This window comes from Cervus elaphus, chromosome X (assembly GCF_910594005.1).
Source record: "Cervus elaphus chromosome X, mCerEla1.1, whole genome shotgun sequence".
Lineage (NCBI taxonomy): Eukaryota > Metazoa > Chordata > Mammalia > Artiodactyla > Cervidae > Cervus > Cervus elaphus.
Genome location: NC_057848.1, coordinates 43,876,876 through 43,889,598, shown reverse-complemented (window position 1 = coordinate 43,889,598; position 12,723 = coordinate 43,876,876). Strand labels below are relative to the sequence as shown.

General features: G+C 47.7%; 1 protein-coding gene across 2 annotated transcripts in view; it reads left to right on the top strand.

Moving 5' to 3' along the window:
* The first annotated feature begins 7,300 nt into the window (after window positions 1-7,300).
* The window catches only part of TMEM255A (transmembrane protein 255A), a 49,634-nt gene continuing 44,211 nt past the window's right edge, over window positions 7,301-12,723 (top strand). Inside the window, exon 1 of one of the 2 annotated variants that reach the window (XM_043896198.1) lies at window positions 7,301-7,586. In XM_043896198.1, the coding sequence (XP_043752133.1) occupies window positions 7,529-7,586 (58 nt within the window). In that variant the 5' untranslated portion in view covers window positions 7,301-7,528. The remainder of the gene's footprint in view (window positions 7,587-12,723) is intronic. The other variant, XM_043896197.1, reaches the window with a different exon arrangement.

Below are 12,723 nucleotides of genomic sequence, written 5' to 3'. Positions count from 1 at the left end.
AGTATAAAGAAGCAGGTAGTCGCCTGAATCCCACCTCCCAGAGGTAACTACAGTGAATATTTATGACTTTCCTTCTAGTCATTTTGCTCTGCATATAGATGCAATTTTAAACAAAATCGGGATCAAACTATACATGCAGTTGTTAACCTATGTATTGACTCATTATTATAGATATTTCTATGTCCTTAATATTTGAAACAGTTTTGATACTGGGTTGGTTGGCCAAAAAGTTCACTCAGATTTTTCCATCAGATGGTACAGAAAACACAAATGACCTTTTTGGCCAAATATAACTATATAAAATGTGCTTTCTATGGCTGTGGTATCACCTGGTTAATCTTTCCCCTAAATTTGGGCATTTCAGGTTTTTTCCCCCCAGTTTTCCTCCTTATTATAAATAACATTGCCATGGACATCCTTGCACATAAATCTCAGTCCAGATTTCTCTTTCCTTAGTACAGATTCCCAGAAGTGGAATTACTGGGTCACAGAGTGTAAACATTTTCAAAGGCTCTGTGGAGCAGTTTGAACTGGGAGCAAATCTATTGCTTCCCAGAAAACACTGAACACAGAAATCCTCTCCAGTCCAAACCTGAACAAAGCAGTTGGACACACACGCCCCCGCCTGCGACAATGCCACATCTAATTAGGTGTTTAATGAATGTTTTTTGATGGGGATAAGGGAAAAGGATGTACTGAGCTCTGTAATTAATTAGAGGAAGGAAACAAGGCAGTTACAGCTTCACTAAATCCTATTTGATGCTCCCCACCAACCTGCTCTCTGGCAGGTAAACCAGGGCATCCAAACCGTGAAACCCACCAAACGACCCCCAACCCATTTCTGTGGGCTTAAGGCCACTCAACTTCATCTCCTGCCCCTTCTTCCTGTTCAGAAAACAATATGTATGGTGAATTTTTCTGTATGGATTTTTCCTTCAGTAAACAGTTTACAGTATAAAATATGTTAATTATGTTTACTCACTGATCTCACTCTAACCTTAACATTCTTTGATTATTAACCTCTGTCACATTTATTCTAAAATTCAAAAAAGCATTATCTGGCCTTTTTGAATATCAAGATTTCCCCAGTGTATTCACTGCTGCATGCATTATTGTTCTCTGTTTTAGGCCTTTGAATTGGGAAAATGTGAAATTCTGTGGAAAAAACCACTAGGTTTTAAAAAGTAACTACCTTCTTTCTGTAGGAGGAAACAGGTTGTTTGTTCTTCAGAACATTCCTATCGAGGATTTACTAGAAGTACTTATACCTGTATCATTTTTTATGCTTTTGGTAATGTTTCCATACCACCTACTTTGAAATCAGAATCATTTCTTTATATTCATTTTCATATAATTCTCTTGATACTCCTCACCACACATTAGTGATCAGAAGTGAGATGTAATTTCCATTCCCTGCCCATAAGAGCTAAGTAGGTGTAGTAATATAAATTGAAGGGGATTTTATTGTGCAAGGATGGACTATTGTTAGGCCTGACTGATTGAAGATGAACTTTGATGTGGTGTATTGGAACGCTACTAAATGCAGCTTACAATGCCTAACAAAAGATATATTATCTTATTATTGAGAAAGTTTACTTTTTAAAACGAGTATTTAACTCTCAAAACAAACAAAAGTAAAAGTATGCATGGAGAAAAACTCAGGAAAGATGTGTTCCAACTTGTTATCTCTGGGGAGTAGAATTGTGGGGGAGGGGGTAATTTATCACATCATGCATCTCTGCAGTTTGGAGAATATTTAGTGTTAAGTTTAATTTCAGGAAGCAGAAAAAAGCTAGGGGATAACAAATGCCACAGGTAATCAGGATGTAAATTACCCCCTCTCCCACAAATTACTCCCCAGAGACACATGTATACATATGGCCGATTCATATTGATGTATGGTAAAAACCATCACAATATTATAAAGTAATTATCCTTCAATTAGAATCAATCAATCAATATAAAAAGTGCCATATATTCAACAAGTATCTAAGTTCCTACTTCATACCAGGCATAACTAAGAGATCATTATAGAAATTTTGAAAGCTGCAAAAAAAGACGTTGGGTATGTGTGAAGGAGAACAAAAGTGAAAACAAGGAAACGACTGAGCAGTTGTTTCTACGGTACTTGTGGACTGGGATACTTGCTGCCTTCTGGGCCTGCCCTCCACCTCTTGCTCCTACATCTGTGGTTCCCTGTGGACACCTGCTGCCCAGCTGAACCCCAGGTTGGCTTCTTGACTGGTCCTTCTGATCGCTAACTGTAACCAGGTGTGTCTTAAGTGCTAAAACATCTCCTTTGCAAGGTAAAACCACGAGGGTAAGGACCCAGGCACTTTCACATGCTGATGATGGGAATGTATTAACTACAAATATTTTGGAGGGAAATTTGGCAATATGTATTAAAAACCTTGAATATATTCAGCCTTGATGATCAAAATCAGAATAGTGGTTGCATCTAGAAAGGTTACTGGCTGGGAAGGGGGCTAAAGGGAGTCATCTGAGATGCTGGAAAGGTTCGACATCTTGATATGGGTGGTGGTGACAAGAGTATATTTATGTAAAAATTCATTAATAGGTACACTGTAGGCCTGTGCACTTTACTGTATGTTGATAAACATGTTTTAATTGGGAAAAAACATTTGAAACTTTGGAACCAACGATTCCACTGTAATGTTGTATCCCATGGTGATAAAGATGCCAATATTTAGTTCACTGTGTTATTTATAATGTTGAAAATTAGAAACCTCTAAAATATTGCCGGGAGAAATATCAATAATCTCAGATATGCAGATGACAACACCCTTATAGCAGAAAGCAAAGGGGAACTAAATAGCCTCTTGATGAAAGTGAAAGAGGAGAATGAAAAAGCTGTCTTAAAAGTCAACATTCAAAAAACTAAGATCATGGCATCCGGTTCCATCACTTCATGGCAAACAGATGGGGAAACAATGGAAACAGTGACAGACTTTATTTTGGGGGGCTCCAAAATCACTGCAGATGGTGACTGCAGCCATGAAACTAAAAGACGCTTGCTCCTTGAAAGAAAGGCTATGACCAACCTACACAGCATATTAAAAAAGCAGAGACATTACTTTGCCGACAAAGGTCCATCTAGTCAAAGCTATGGTATTCCCAGTAGTCATGTATGGATGTGAGAGTTGGACTATAAAGAAGGCTGAGTGCCAAAGAATTGATGTGTTTGAACTGTGGTGTTGGAGAAGACTCTTGAGAGTCCCTTGGGGTGCAAGAAGATCAAACCAGTCAATCCTAAAGGAAATCAATCCTGAATATTCATTGGAAGGACTGATGCTGAAGCTGAGGCTCCAATACTTTGGCCACTTGATGTGAAGAACTGACTCATTGGAAAAGACCCTGATGCTGGGAAAGACTGAAGGCAGGAGGAGAAGGGGACAACAGCAGATGAGATGGCTGGATGGCATCACCGACTTGATGGACATGAGTTTGAGTAAGCTCTGGGAATTGGTGATGGACAGGGAAGCCTGGCATGCTGCAGTCCACGGAGTCGCAAAAAGTTGGATACAACTGAGAGACTGAACTGAAAATATTCCATAGCGGGGAATGATAAATAAATGATGCTCCATCCATTTAAAATCATGTCATCAAACATTTCTTACTGGTACTGGAAAACACTAATGAGACAGTGTTTGGTAACTGATGCAGGTCACAGAATAGGAAGGAAACAATAACAAAGTAAAGACAAGTACCAGCTTTGTTTCCTGGTGCTGTGATGATTTTCCTGGTACCCAAAGAGAATTACCAGCTAATGATGGGAACCAGTCGTGCTTTGCTGGCAAAATAACACCATCAACCATGGTTCTCCTCTGATTTATCTGTTTTCAGTGCAGGCACTGGGTTCTAGACACTGACCTGTGGTAGTCTGGGTGGACACAACTCTGGTGTCAATTAGAGATGTTTGGATTCTTTCAGGTTCTCCTTTATTCTGAAGCTCCTTTCTTATCCTTGGTCAACTCATGTCTGGAGCTGAAAGGTAGATGGTGGTAACCACAACGGAGAGGGAATGGTTAGGATGTAAATATGTATGTGTGTGTATGCGTGTCTGTGCATTTGTGAATACTGGTGTTGCCAGTATTCCAAATATGCATGGATGCATATATGTGTATGTACACATGTAGACATGATCTCTCTAGTCTACATCCCCAAATTTGGAATCATGAAGGTACTATGGTAATTTAACCAGTCAAACTGATCATCAAAATAAGGAAGTGATGGAGTGCTATGGCTATTCCCAGAGTGAACGTGTTAGAGGCAGGGCGCCATCTGGCATTTTTCTAGTGGTCTGAAGGCTTTTGGGGAGCACGATCATCATTGGTTTGAAGGAGAAGAGAGAAGCAGGCTGAAGCCCCAGTGGCAAGTGTCTCCTCATGCTCCTCAGTTTGCAACCCAGGGCAACATTGTATGCTTGATTAAGCTTGCAATGAAAAGGATTTATTTTAAGCCATTTTAATAATTTCTTTTTTATCAGAAGCTAACCAAGCAGTTTTATAGTAGCCTTCATTAGCATGAAAGACCTATTCCTTCATCTAGGCGGCTTGCCTATTGGTAAATTTTACTATGAGCTGATGTATGGAGAAAACACACAAGTGTTGTGACAGGAAGAAAATCAGAATAGAGCCCATGAAAAATCGCCTCTTGCTTTTTAGTTGTCTGGCTCATTCTAAGTTAAAATAAACTTTCTTTTGGAGGAAAGGGGGTCTCTGTGCCAGGCTCAGCTGAAATGTGTTGTGGTTTTTTGGTTGTTTTTTTTTTTCCGATTTCCCATTCTAGTCCCTCCACTTTCTGCCAGGTCCTCTGAGCAAACAAGCCCAGCATCTCTGGGGAGAAGACTGCTACTGCTCTCTGAGCTGCCGCAGCTGCTGCTATTGTCACTGCTACTGGTCTCCAAGTCATTTTTAACTTGACTGAGAGCCTGCTGTGTTCCAAGTCCCATACGGTACCCCGAGAGACAGTGTGAAGGAAATACACAGCACGCTGTTCTTTGAAATAGCCCGTTTCTCTAGTATTTTGTAAAACAGTGTTCCATTTTCGCGCCAGATTCAGGAATACAGATGGTGCTTAAAGCAAGGCTCACTCCCCCATTAAGGGCACCTCCCGAGTTTCCCGCTTTGATTATAAAGGTCAAATTACATATGCCCTCTGTGTCAACTCACAGGTAATGTGCTTCTCTCACAAGTGAAAAAGACAGCATTCGATCCATTGTAACCAGCATAGTAACAAGTTTCTGTTTGGCTTCTTTAGGGCCCTCTAGCTGTATGATTGCTCTTGGGGAACCCAGATCCCGGAAGAAGGTGTAAAGCTGTCTTTTCCCGCCTGTATAAAAACCTCAAGGCTACCTTCACAGCAACAAAATCAGTTAATTATGAAGTGCTCCTGAGAAATCAGTGCTGGTTGCAGGAGTTCTTCCCGTTAAATCTGTGGATATTTAGAGTGGGGGAAGGAAGAGACGAATAAACAGAACTGGAGACAAACATGGCAGAATGTATATATGGGGTTTCTCTCTGCCTTTGTGGGGCTCTTGAAGACCCTGACACATACGCCAAACATGCTTAAGACACACACCTCTACAATCGTGGGCATCCTATCTCTATCTAGGACATGAATCACAGATTTTGAAATCGCATCTGTAGCGTACAGCTGCTAATAATACCTGACACGGCCTTCAGCCTGGCCCCTGGGGCGCCCAAGTTCTTGACAAAGGGCTCCCTTTTCAACCTTCGGGAAGCGTCTCTTCTTCCTTGGGAAGATGGGAAAGGACAAGGGCCTTTGGTTCCATTTCCTGGGTGAGGAAAGAAAGTAGATTAGCAAGCCAGAGTTGGAAAGAAACAGGTATTCTTCTTCATCCCATCAACTCTCAGGAGAGTTTTATACTTGATCTGGGTGTGTTTTGAGGGTACACATGGAGAGAGGGTTGTAGCAGTCATCAGGGGGAGGTGGTAGGAAGGAGGCCTGGCAAGCAGAGCCCGGGAGCTCTCACTGGGGCAGAATGAATGCCTTCAAACCGTTGATTCACCCACTGCTCTCCCCTCCGTCACCTTCCACCTCCCTTGGCCATCAGGCAGATGTCTCAAGGCACACCAAGGAGACCTCCTCTTGTTCTGCCATTTGGGAGACGTCAGAACCATCCTCTGGGCCAACAACAGAGTGATTCCAGCCCAAGAGCCTGGTGGGGTCCGGAAGGACAGGCTGGGGGAGGACCTGGTTGTTCTCCAAGAGCAGGGACCTTCCTACTGCATCCCCAGTTTTCCCTCGGCAATCCACAGGGGGTCTGTCAGCCATGACTTTCTCACTCTTGGCGAAGCTACTTGTGTTTTCATCCTGTTGCACCTTTCCAGGCTAATGAATTCTTCAGGTTTTCAACGTGCTATACACAATAGCATTTCTCTACTAGCTGTCTTAGCAGGAAGAGCACTGACCTGGGAGTCCAACCAACCTAGGTTCACATTCCACCTCTGTCACTGACTAGCTGAGTGAATACAGGAATTTTTCATCCCTTCTCTGAGACTCAGTTTCTCCATCTGTAAAATGGAGCTATTGATACCTCCTCTTCCTGCCTTGCATGGCTGCTGTGATGAGAAAATGAGATCGTTGGCCTAAAAGAACCTTAAACAGAAGCACAAATTCAGGTGCTGATGCAGAGTCACATTTGCTTTTGCTTAATCTACATCTAGCTTTTAGGGGGCTATTGGTTCTAGAATTCTCAGATTTGGTGAATAAGGCTGTGATCCCTTGCTCCATCTCTGCATAATTTTATACACTCTAGTCACATCCCTTCCCAGCCTTTATCTTTCTAGACTGAAGAGTCTGCATTTGTTTAATCTATCTTCATATGGCAACCCCCTCCACCCTCCCCCATCCCCTTGATTATAGAGTGGCCCTTCTCTGGATCATCTCCAGCTCCATTATGTCATTCTGGAAGCACTAAGACCAAACCTGCACAAATGTGCGTGCGTGTGTGTGTGTGTGTGTGTGTGTGTGTGTGTGTTCTCAGCTCTGAACCTCTTACTCTGCCCCCTCCCCAACTGTAAATCCTAGAACAGGATGCTAGCCCAAGGCCCTGTCTCCAAAGTACAGAGAAGGCCACTCGGCCCCAGGCTGTAGCCTCCTCCTCTTTCTCTACGCAGTCCCGGCCCCAAGGGGCTAAAACGGCTCCCTGTCTGGCTTGGGAGGCTGGGAGGTGGATAACTAGGATGGGGGGGGGGGGGGGGGGGGGAGGGAGGAGAGGGGTCTTGCGCAAGCGCACGTCGCTGCTCGGACCGCCAATGCTGCTGCCTCCCGGAGCAGAGGGAGGCAGGAGAGGAGGGAGGGAGAAGAGGGGAAGGGAGGGGGAGGAGGCTCTTGGGCTGCAGCTTGCAACCGAGGCAGTCTCTTCTCAGCTCTCCGGAGGGACGGGGAGCGGCAGCCGCGGAGTAGGATGCTCTGCGGGGCGCCCTGAGCCGGGGGCGCCTGAAGCAGCTTCGGGGGCCGGGGCCACAGGGCAGTTCTCACCATGCATCAGTCCCTGACTCAGCAGCGGTCCAGCGACATGTCCCTGCCGGATTCCATGGGTAAGTCTAGCCGCCCTGCCTCGGGGCGGCGGCGGCCAGGAGTGAGTACGCTGCCCCCTGGACCGCGAGCGCCCGGGCCGCCCCGGGGAGCCAGGGGGCGGGAAGCGGGGCGAGGGAGGGGGGTCCGCGCGCCCCAGCATCGGGGTCGCGGACCCGAGCCCCAGGGGAGCGGCGCGGCGGGGGCGGGGGCGAAGCGCGGAGCTGCGAGTGCCCAGCTTGCGTCGGAGTATCCCTTACCGGAGTGCGGGTGTGCGCGTGTTTGTGTGCGTGTGCTGACAGACTTGCAGCCGGCGGTAAATCTCAGCTGTCTGGGGGATCAAAACACTTCCCTGCAACCTGCGCCTTCGCTTTCCATTCGACGCTCCCTCTTTGCAAAGTCCCCGTCACTTCTAAGAGCTCACCACTAAAGATAATTAGAAGAAACAGGGTCCTCGCCCCCTCCCAACTCAGTCGAAGCTGCCCTGAAATTCAGAGCTGCAGTGGGGGGAAGCCTGACTTGCACCTCGCTGATGGGGGGGTTTGCGCAACCCTGGGGGATGGGCGGCAGGAGGGGGGTGAGAAGAAACGGGGCGGGGGGCTGGCAGGAGGGGAATTCCTTAGGAATCTCTCAAGACAGCACAGCTCGGCCGTCTGCAGCGTTAGGATCAACATTCCTTGAATTTGATTCCTATTTTGTTCCTAGTGCACGGAGTGTGCGTTGTTTGTAAAAAAAAAAAGGGGGGGGGGGGGAGAACGAGAGAAAGCGCAAGAAAGAGCGAGCGCGAGCCCGCGCATCTTCTGAAGTCGCGCTTTTCCTCTCCGGGTGGAAGGGAGGGGGAGGGGGGGATCCACTAGCCTGATTTTGTTCAACACCTTTCCTCATGAAAAGTGGGGGACAGCTGCCTCCAGGCATAAACTTGGCTGCTCCTCGAAGCGCTTTTAGGTAGTTACAAACAAACAAAAACCCCCGTCCCCCCTCAGCTGTTAGGCACCTACCCAAGACCTATGATTTCACTGGGCGGAGAAATTAATTTGGAGCCCAGGAGAGCGGGAGGGGATCGTCAAGCCACGATTCCACCTAATCTTCACATTCGCCTCGGATACATTTGAACCACATCGAATCCCCTCTTTCCAACATACTTTACATTCTGCAAAATCCCTGTCCCGAATTCTGGCCATCCAGCCTGCTCAGGTCTTCCCCAAAGAATTTGCGGGAACATCGAGGGGAGGGGGCAGGGAGAGGATTGAACTCCCTACGTAAGCTCCCTACTGCCTGCAAAAGACTCCGTCTCAACAGAATTCGTTCACCCGAGGGGCTCCAGATCTCTTGGATGGTGGAAAGATCCGTTTTTTTAATGGTTTTGCCTATTCAGTACAAGAATTTGCTTTTTAAAAAAATTATTTTTAAGGGTGTAGTTATTTGCAACGTGGTACAAATAAGGCCAAGGACTCGGATCCGAATCCAGAACACAGCAGTACCAGACTCTCCCCATTCCCCAGGTCTCTCTACCCCCACACCCCCACCCTCAACGCGCGCGCGTGCGCGCGCGCGTACACACACACACACACACACACAAGCGCACACGCACACAGAATGCACTCCTCACCTTGGCCAGCTGTGGCGCCAACGCAGCCCTGGCTCCTCGACGCCCGGCTGGTGCGCGGGCGAGGGCTGGATGGCAGAGTGCGAGGTTCCGGCTGCGCGCATTCCCGCAGCGGCCACAACCACCTGCAAAGCCCGCCGCCCGTGCCAGCCCCTCTGCCAGTGCGGGCAGTGGGCAGGTTAGGGACCTCAGGTTAGAGCGTTGCTCTTGGGCACCCTGTTAGGCAACCGGGATGAAGAGAGTTCTTTCTTGGGCTCCTCAGGGGCCCTCAGCCAATCAGGCGTTTCCCGAAAGATCTGCGCAACAAGAAGATGAGTGGGCTTCGCCCAGTCCAGACTCGACACTGCGGGAAAAAGAATCACAGATCCCATATGGACGTGCGAGCCAGCTCCACGCAGCCCACTTCGTAAAGTGCGCAGACCCAAGGCAGAGCAAATTCCTGAGTCGAGCGGTACCCTGGGTTTCCAGAGTTTGGACAGGGGAGTCTCCCCGGAGTTCCCTGGCGTAGGTCCCGCAGAGCCCAGGCCTGAATCAGCGTCTGGGCTACTTCAAGCTGCTCCCACTTTCCTCAGCCCTGGCAACGCCACCTTCCCTTGCATGGGGGAGGGGAAGTGGAGGTGGGTGGGTTAGTGTTTCAGCCTCCAAGGGCAGCATTTCTGAGGGAATTCCCTCTACACGCAGGACACAATCTCAGCCAAAACAATAAAATAGAAAACACACAGACACACACTGCACCAAGGTGCCTGCACTCTACGCTTGCCGGCTGCCTGGGAATGAGCGAGGAGCCCGCGACTGGGCGGAGCAGGCGCTCGGACGGTAATTTGACTCCGGCGCCCCTTCATCCCCCTCCCGGCAGCCCCCATCTCCCTTTTGGCAACACCGCCCCCAGGCGCTAAAGCACCTCTACTACAGCGGGGCTCTCCTTCCCTTGCAAATAACACATTTGTAATTCACCGGTGGACTTGGAGGTCTCTGGTCCAAGTATTGCCCGAAGCGGGGATTTCAGCACCTTTAACGAAACGTTTGGGAGATTGGCAGAGCCTTGAGGCTCTTGCGTGGGCAGCCACATGTTTCCACGGATGCTCAAGGCTGGACTTCCTGACACCCACCCTGTATGGTCCAGCTGACCCAGGTAAGCAAATCCTAGTGGGTTCAAAGGTCAGCGCGAAGGATTAGCCAGTCAGCAACAATTTAGTGCCCAGGACAGAATTATGGGCTTCAGTCCTTGCTGCACTCTGATAGAGACTGCATCCTCTGTCATCAAGATGGGAATTGAGAACATGTACAAGGTTAAAAAAAAAAAAAGTGAGCAGACACCATCCATCCTACCTTCTGACAACCCACACCTTGGTTCCTGTCAGATATATAATCCTGGGACTGGTGGATATCTTATGGGTTGTGGACCAGACACACAATTACAGCATAACTATAGCAGTTATAGTGAATAGACTTCCTGAGTGAGGTAGCTAGGAACTCAGGGACATGAAATAATGAGTGATTAGAGGAGAGCAAGCTTGATCAAGGAGAACTTCTTGGAGGAGGTGAATTTTGAGCAGGTCTAAGAGGAAGGGAGGGACCCGGATTCAATGACCGCAGTGCAGGTGGGGGCTCTGACCAGGGAGGGGCCTGGGAGGAGGGAGAAGCTGGCTGTATTTGGAAGGGTGGAGATGGCAAATAATTGGGCCCTTCTCAAGAGCAGAGCATCTTGGCCGTCATGAATCTGGGGTGGAGGTGGGGCACTGCAGAGAGGGAGGGCTGCAGTGGTTCTGCAGGGAGGCTGCTGGGGGCGGAGGGGGGGGTCAGGCAATGCCAATGACGGGACTCAGACTCTCCCACTGCTGGTGGATGCAGGGGTGGTTGTTGTCTAAACAAAAAGATACTGGGCACCACATAGACAGGCTACTGGGAGCCAATGGAATTGTCCCACTGGTTGGGCAGAAGGTTTTTTGTGCTGGGGAGCCCTCAGATGTACCATATTTAAAAAAAACAATTCTATGAGTGTCGCCCATGTTTATTCACACAACCCCCCCCCCCCCCCCAGCCTTCTTGATTAGAAAGGAAGCGATTCTGAGATGTGGCCTCTTGTTTATTCAACAAGTATTGACTGCTCACTAGGTATCAGACACTGGTGGGCGCTGTTTTCACATACCTGCGGCCGTACTGAAGTACCTCATGGTGTTTGAGGGTTTGTTTTTTTTTTTTTTTTTTTTGATACACTGACTTAAAATCAGAATAAGATGTCCCTGTGTATATGGGAACATCTAAGGCCGGCCCCACATTGTACCCTAAGAAGAACAGAACTCTGCTTCTCCGTTCTTCAATAAAACAACAGTCAGGAAAATGTCCTAAGGAGACACAAAGAGCTGCTTTTGGGAGCCTGGACCACACCATCAGAGAACAGGTGTGTCTTGCTCGAGATAGATGTGACTTTTCAGTCAAATTGCCTCTAAAGATAAATGGAAAGGTGCTTCTTCACTTTTCAAAAGGATTCACCCTGGGGTTCCTTAAAATGGTCAGCTCCCTAAGTTCGGCTAGAGATAATTTCATTCTATACAATTTTAATCCTTATAGTATAAAACAAGGGGTGACTTGGGGGCGGGTGTGAGGGGCCAGAGGATAGATATTCAACCTAGTGATGGGAGAGTTTTCTTAGGAATTTGATCCAAAGCTAATCCTATCTGGGGGTCAGGCCCCTGTGGAGCTCCAGGATCTCTGCCTGGGTTTCTCAACTGACTGGATTTTCAGTTCAGGTTCTAAAGCAGTAGAAAAAAAAAAAACAGATTTTCAAATGACACCATGTGGTTTGCTGAGTCACTTTTCTGACCTGGCTCCTGTGCTTTTAAGAGTTAGAGTGATATTTGCTAAGGAGACCCAAGAGCTGTGAATAAAATCAAAAGCCAGTTGGCCAGGAAGGAGCCAGGCGAGTGATATAGCTCCACATTTAGAAAGACCAAGACTGTATACACACACTCCCCCACCTCTAGACTCTAAGGTGAAGTGTTTTCCCTGTGAGGTGTTGAGACACTTTCGTGTGTCACAAAGATACCCTTGTTGTGTCCAGCTGTTTCCTCACTCTCTTTGGCTAGCCTGGGGTCTGGGAGGGTCAGCTGGTGTAGAAATGCAGACAGGGATGGCAGGTCATGTTGGTAAGTTTATTTTGTGTGCTTGCACACTCAGTCGTGTCTGACTCTTTGGGACCCCACCAGGCTCTTCTGTCCATGGAATTTACCAGGTAAGAATACTGGAGTGGGTTGCCATTTCCTTCTCCAGGGGATCTTCCCAACCCAGGGATGGAACCAGCGTCTCTTGTGTCCCCTGCACTGGCAGGCGAATTCTTTACCAGGAAAGTCTATGTTAGAGCCCCTCTGTGGAGCCAACTAGCAGATTCACTGAGAAGCTGTCATCAAATGGATGTGGAGACCCTGGTTTAGAGACTCATTAAAGGTCCCTGCAATCTAGAGGAAGGGTAACACCTTCAGATAAACAGGAGAAATCAACCCTTCGCAGTCCAAGCCTCCCTGCTCAGCTCCTCTGATTACCAGCAGTCAGTTCCC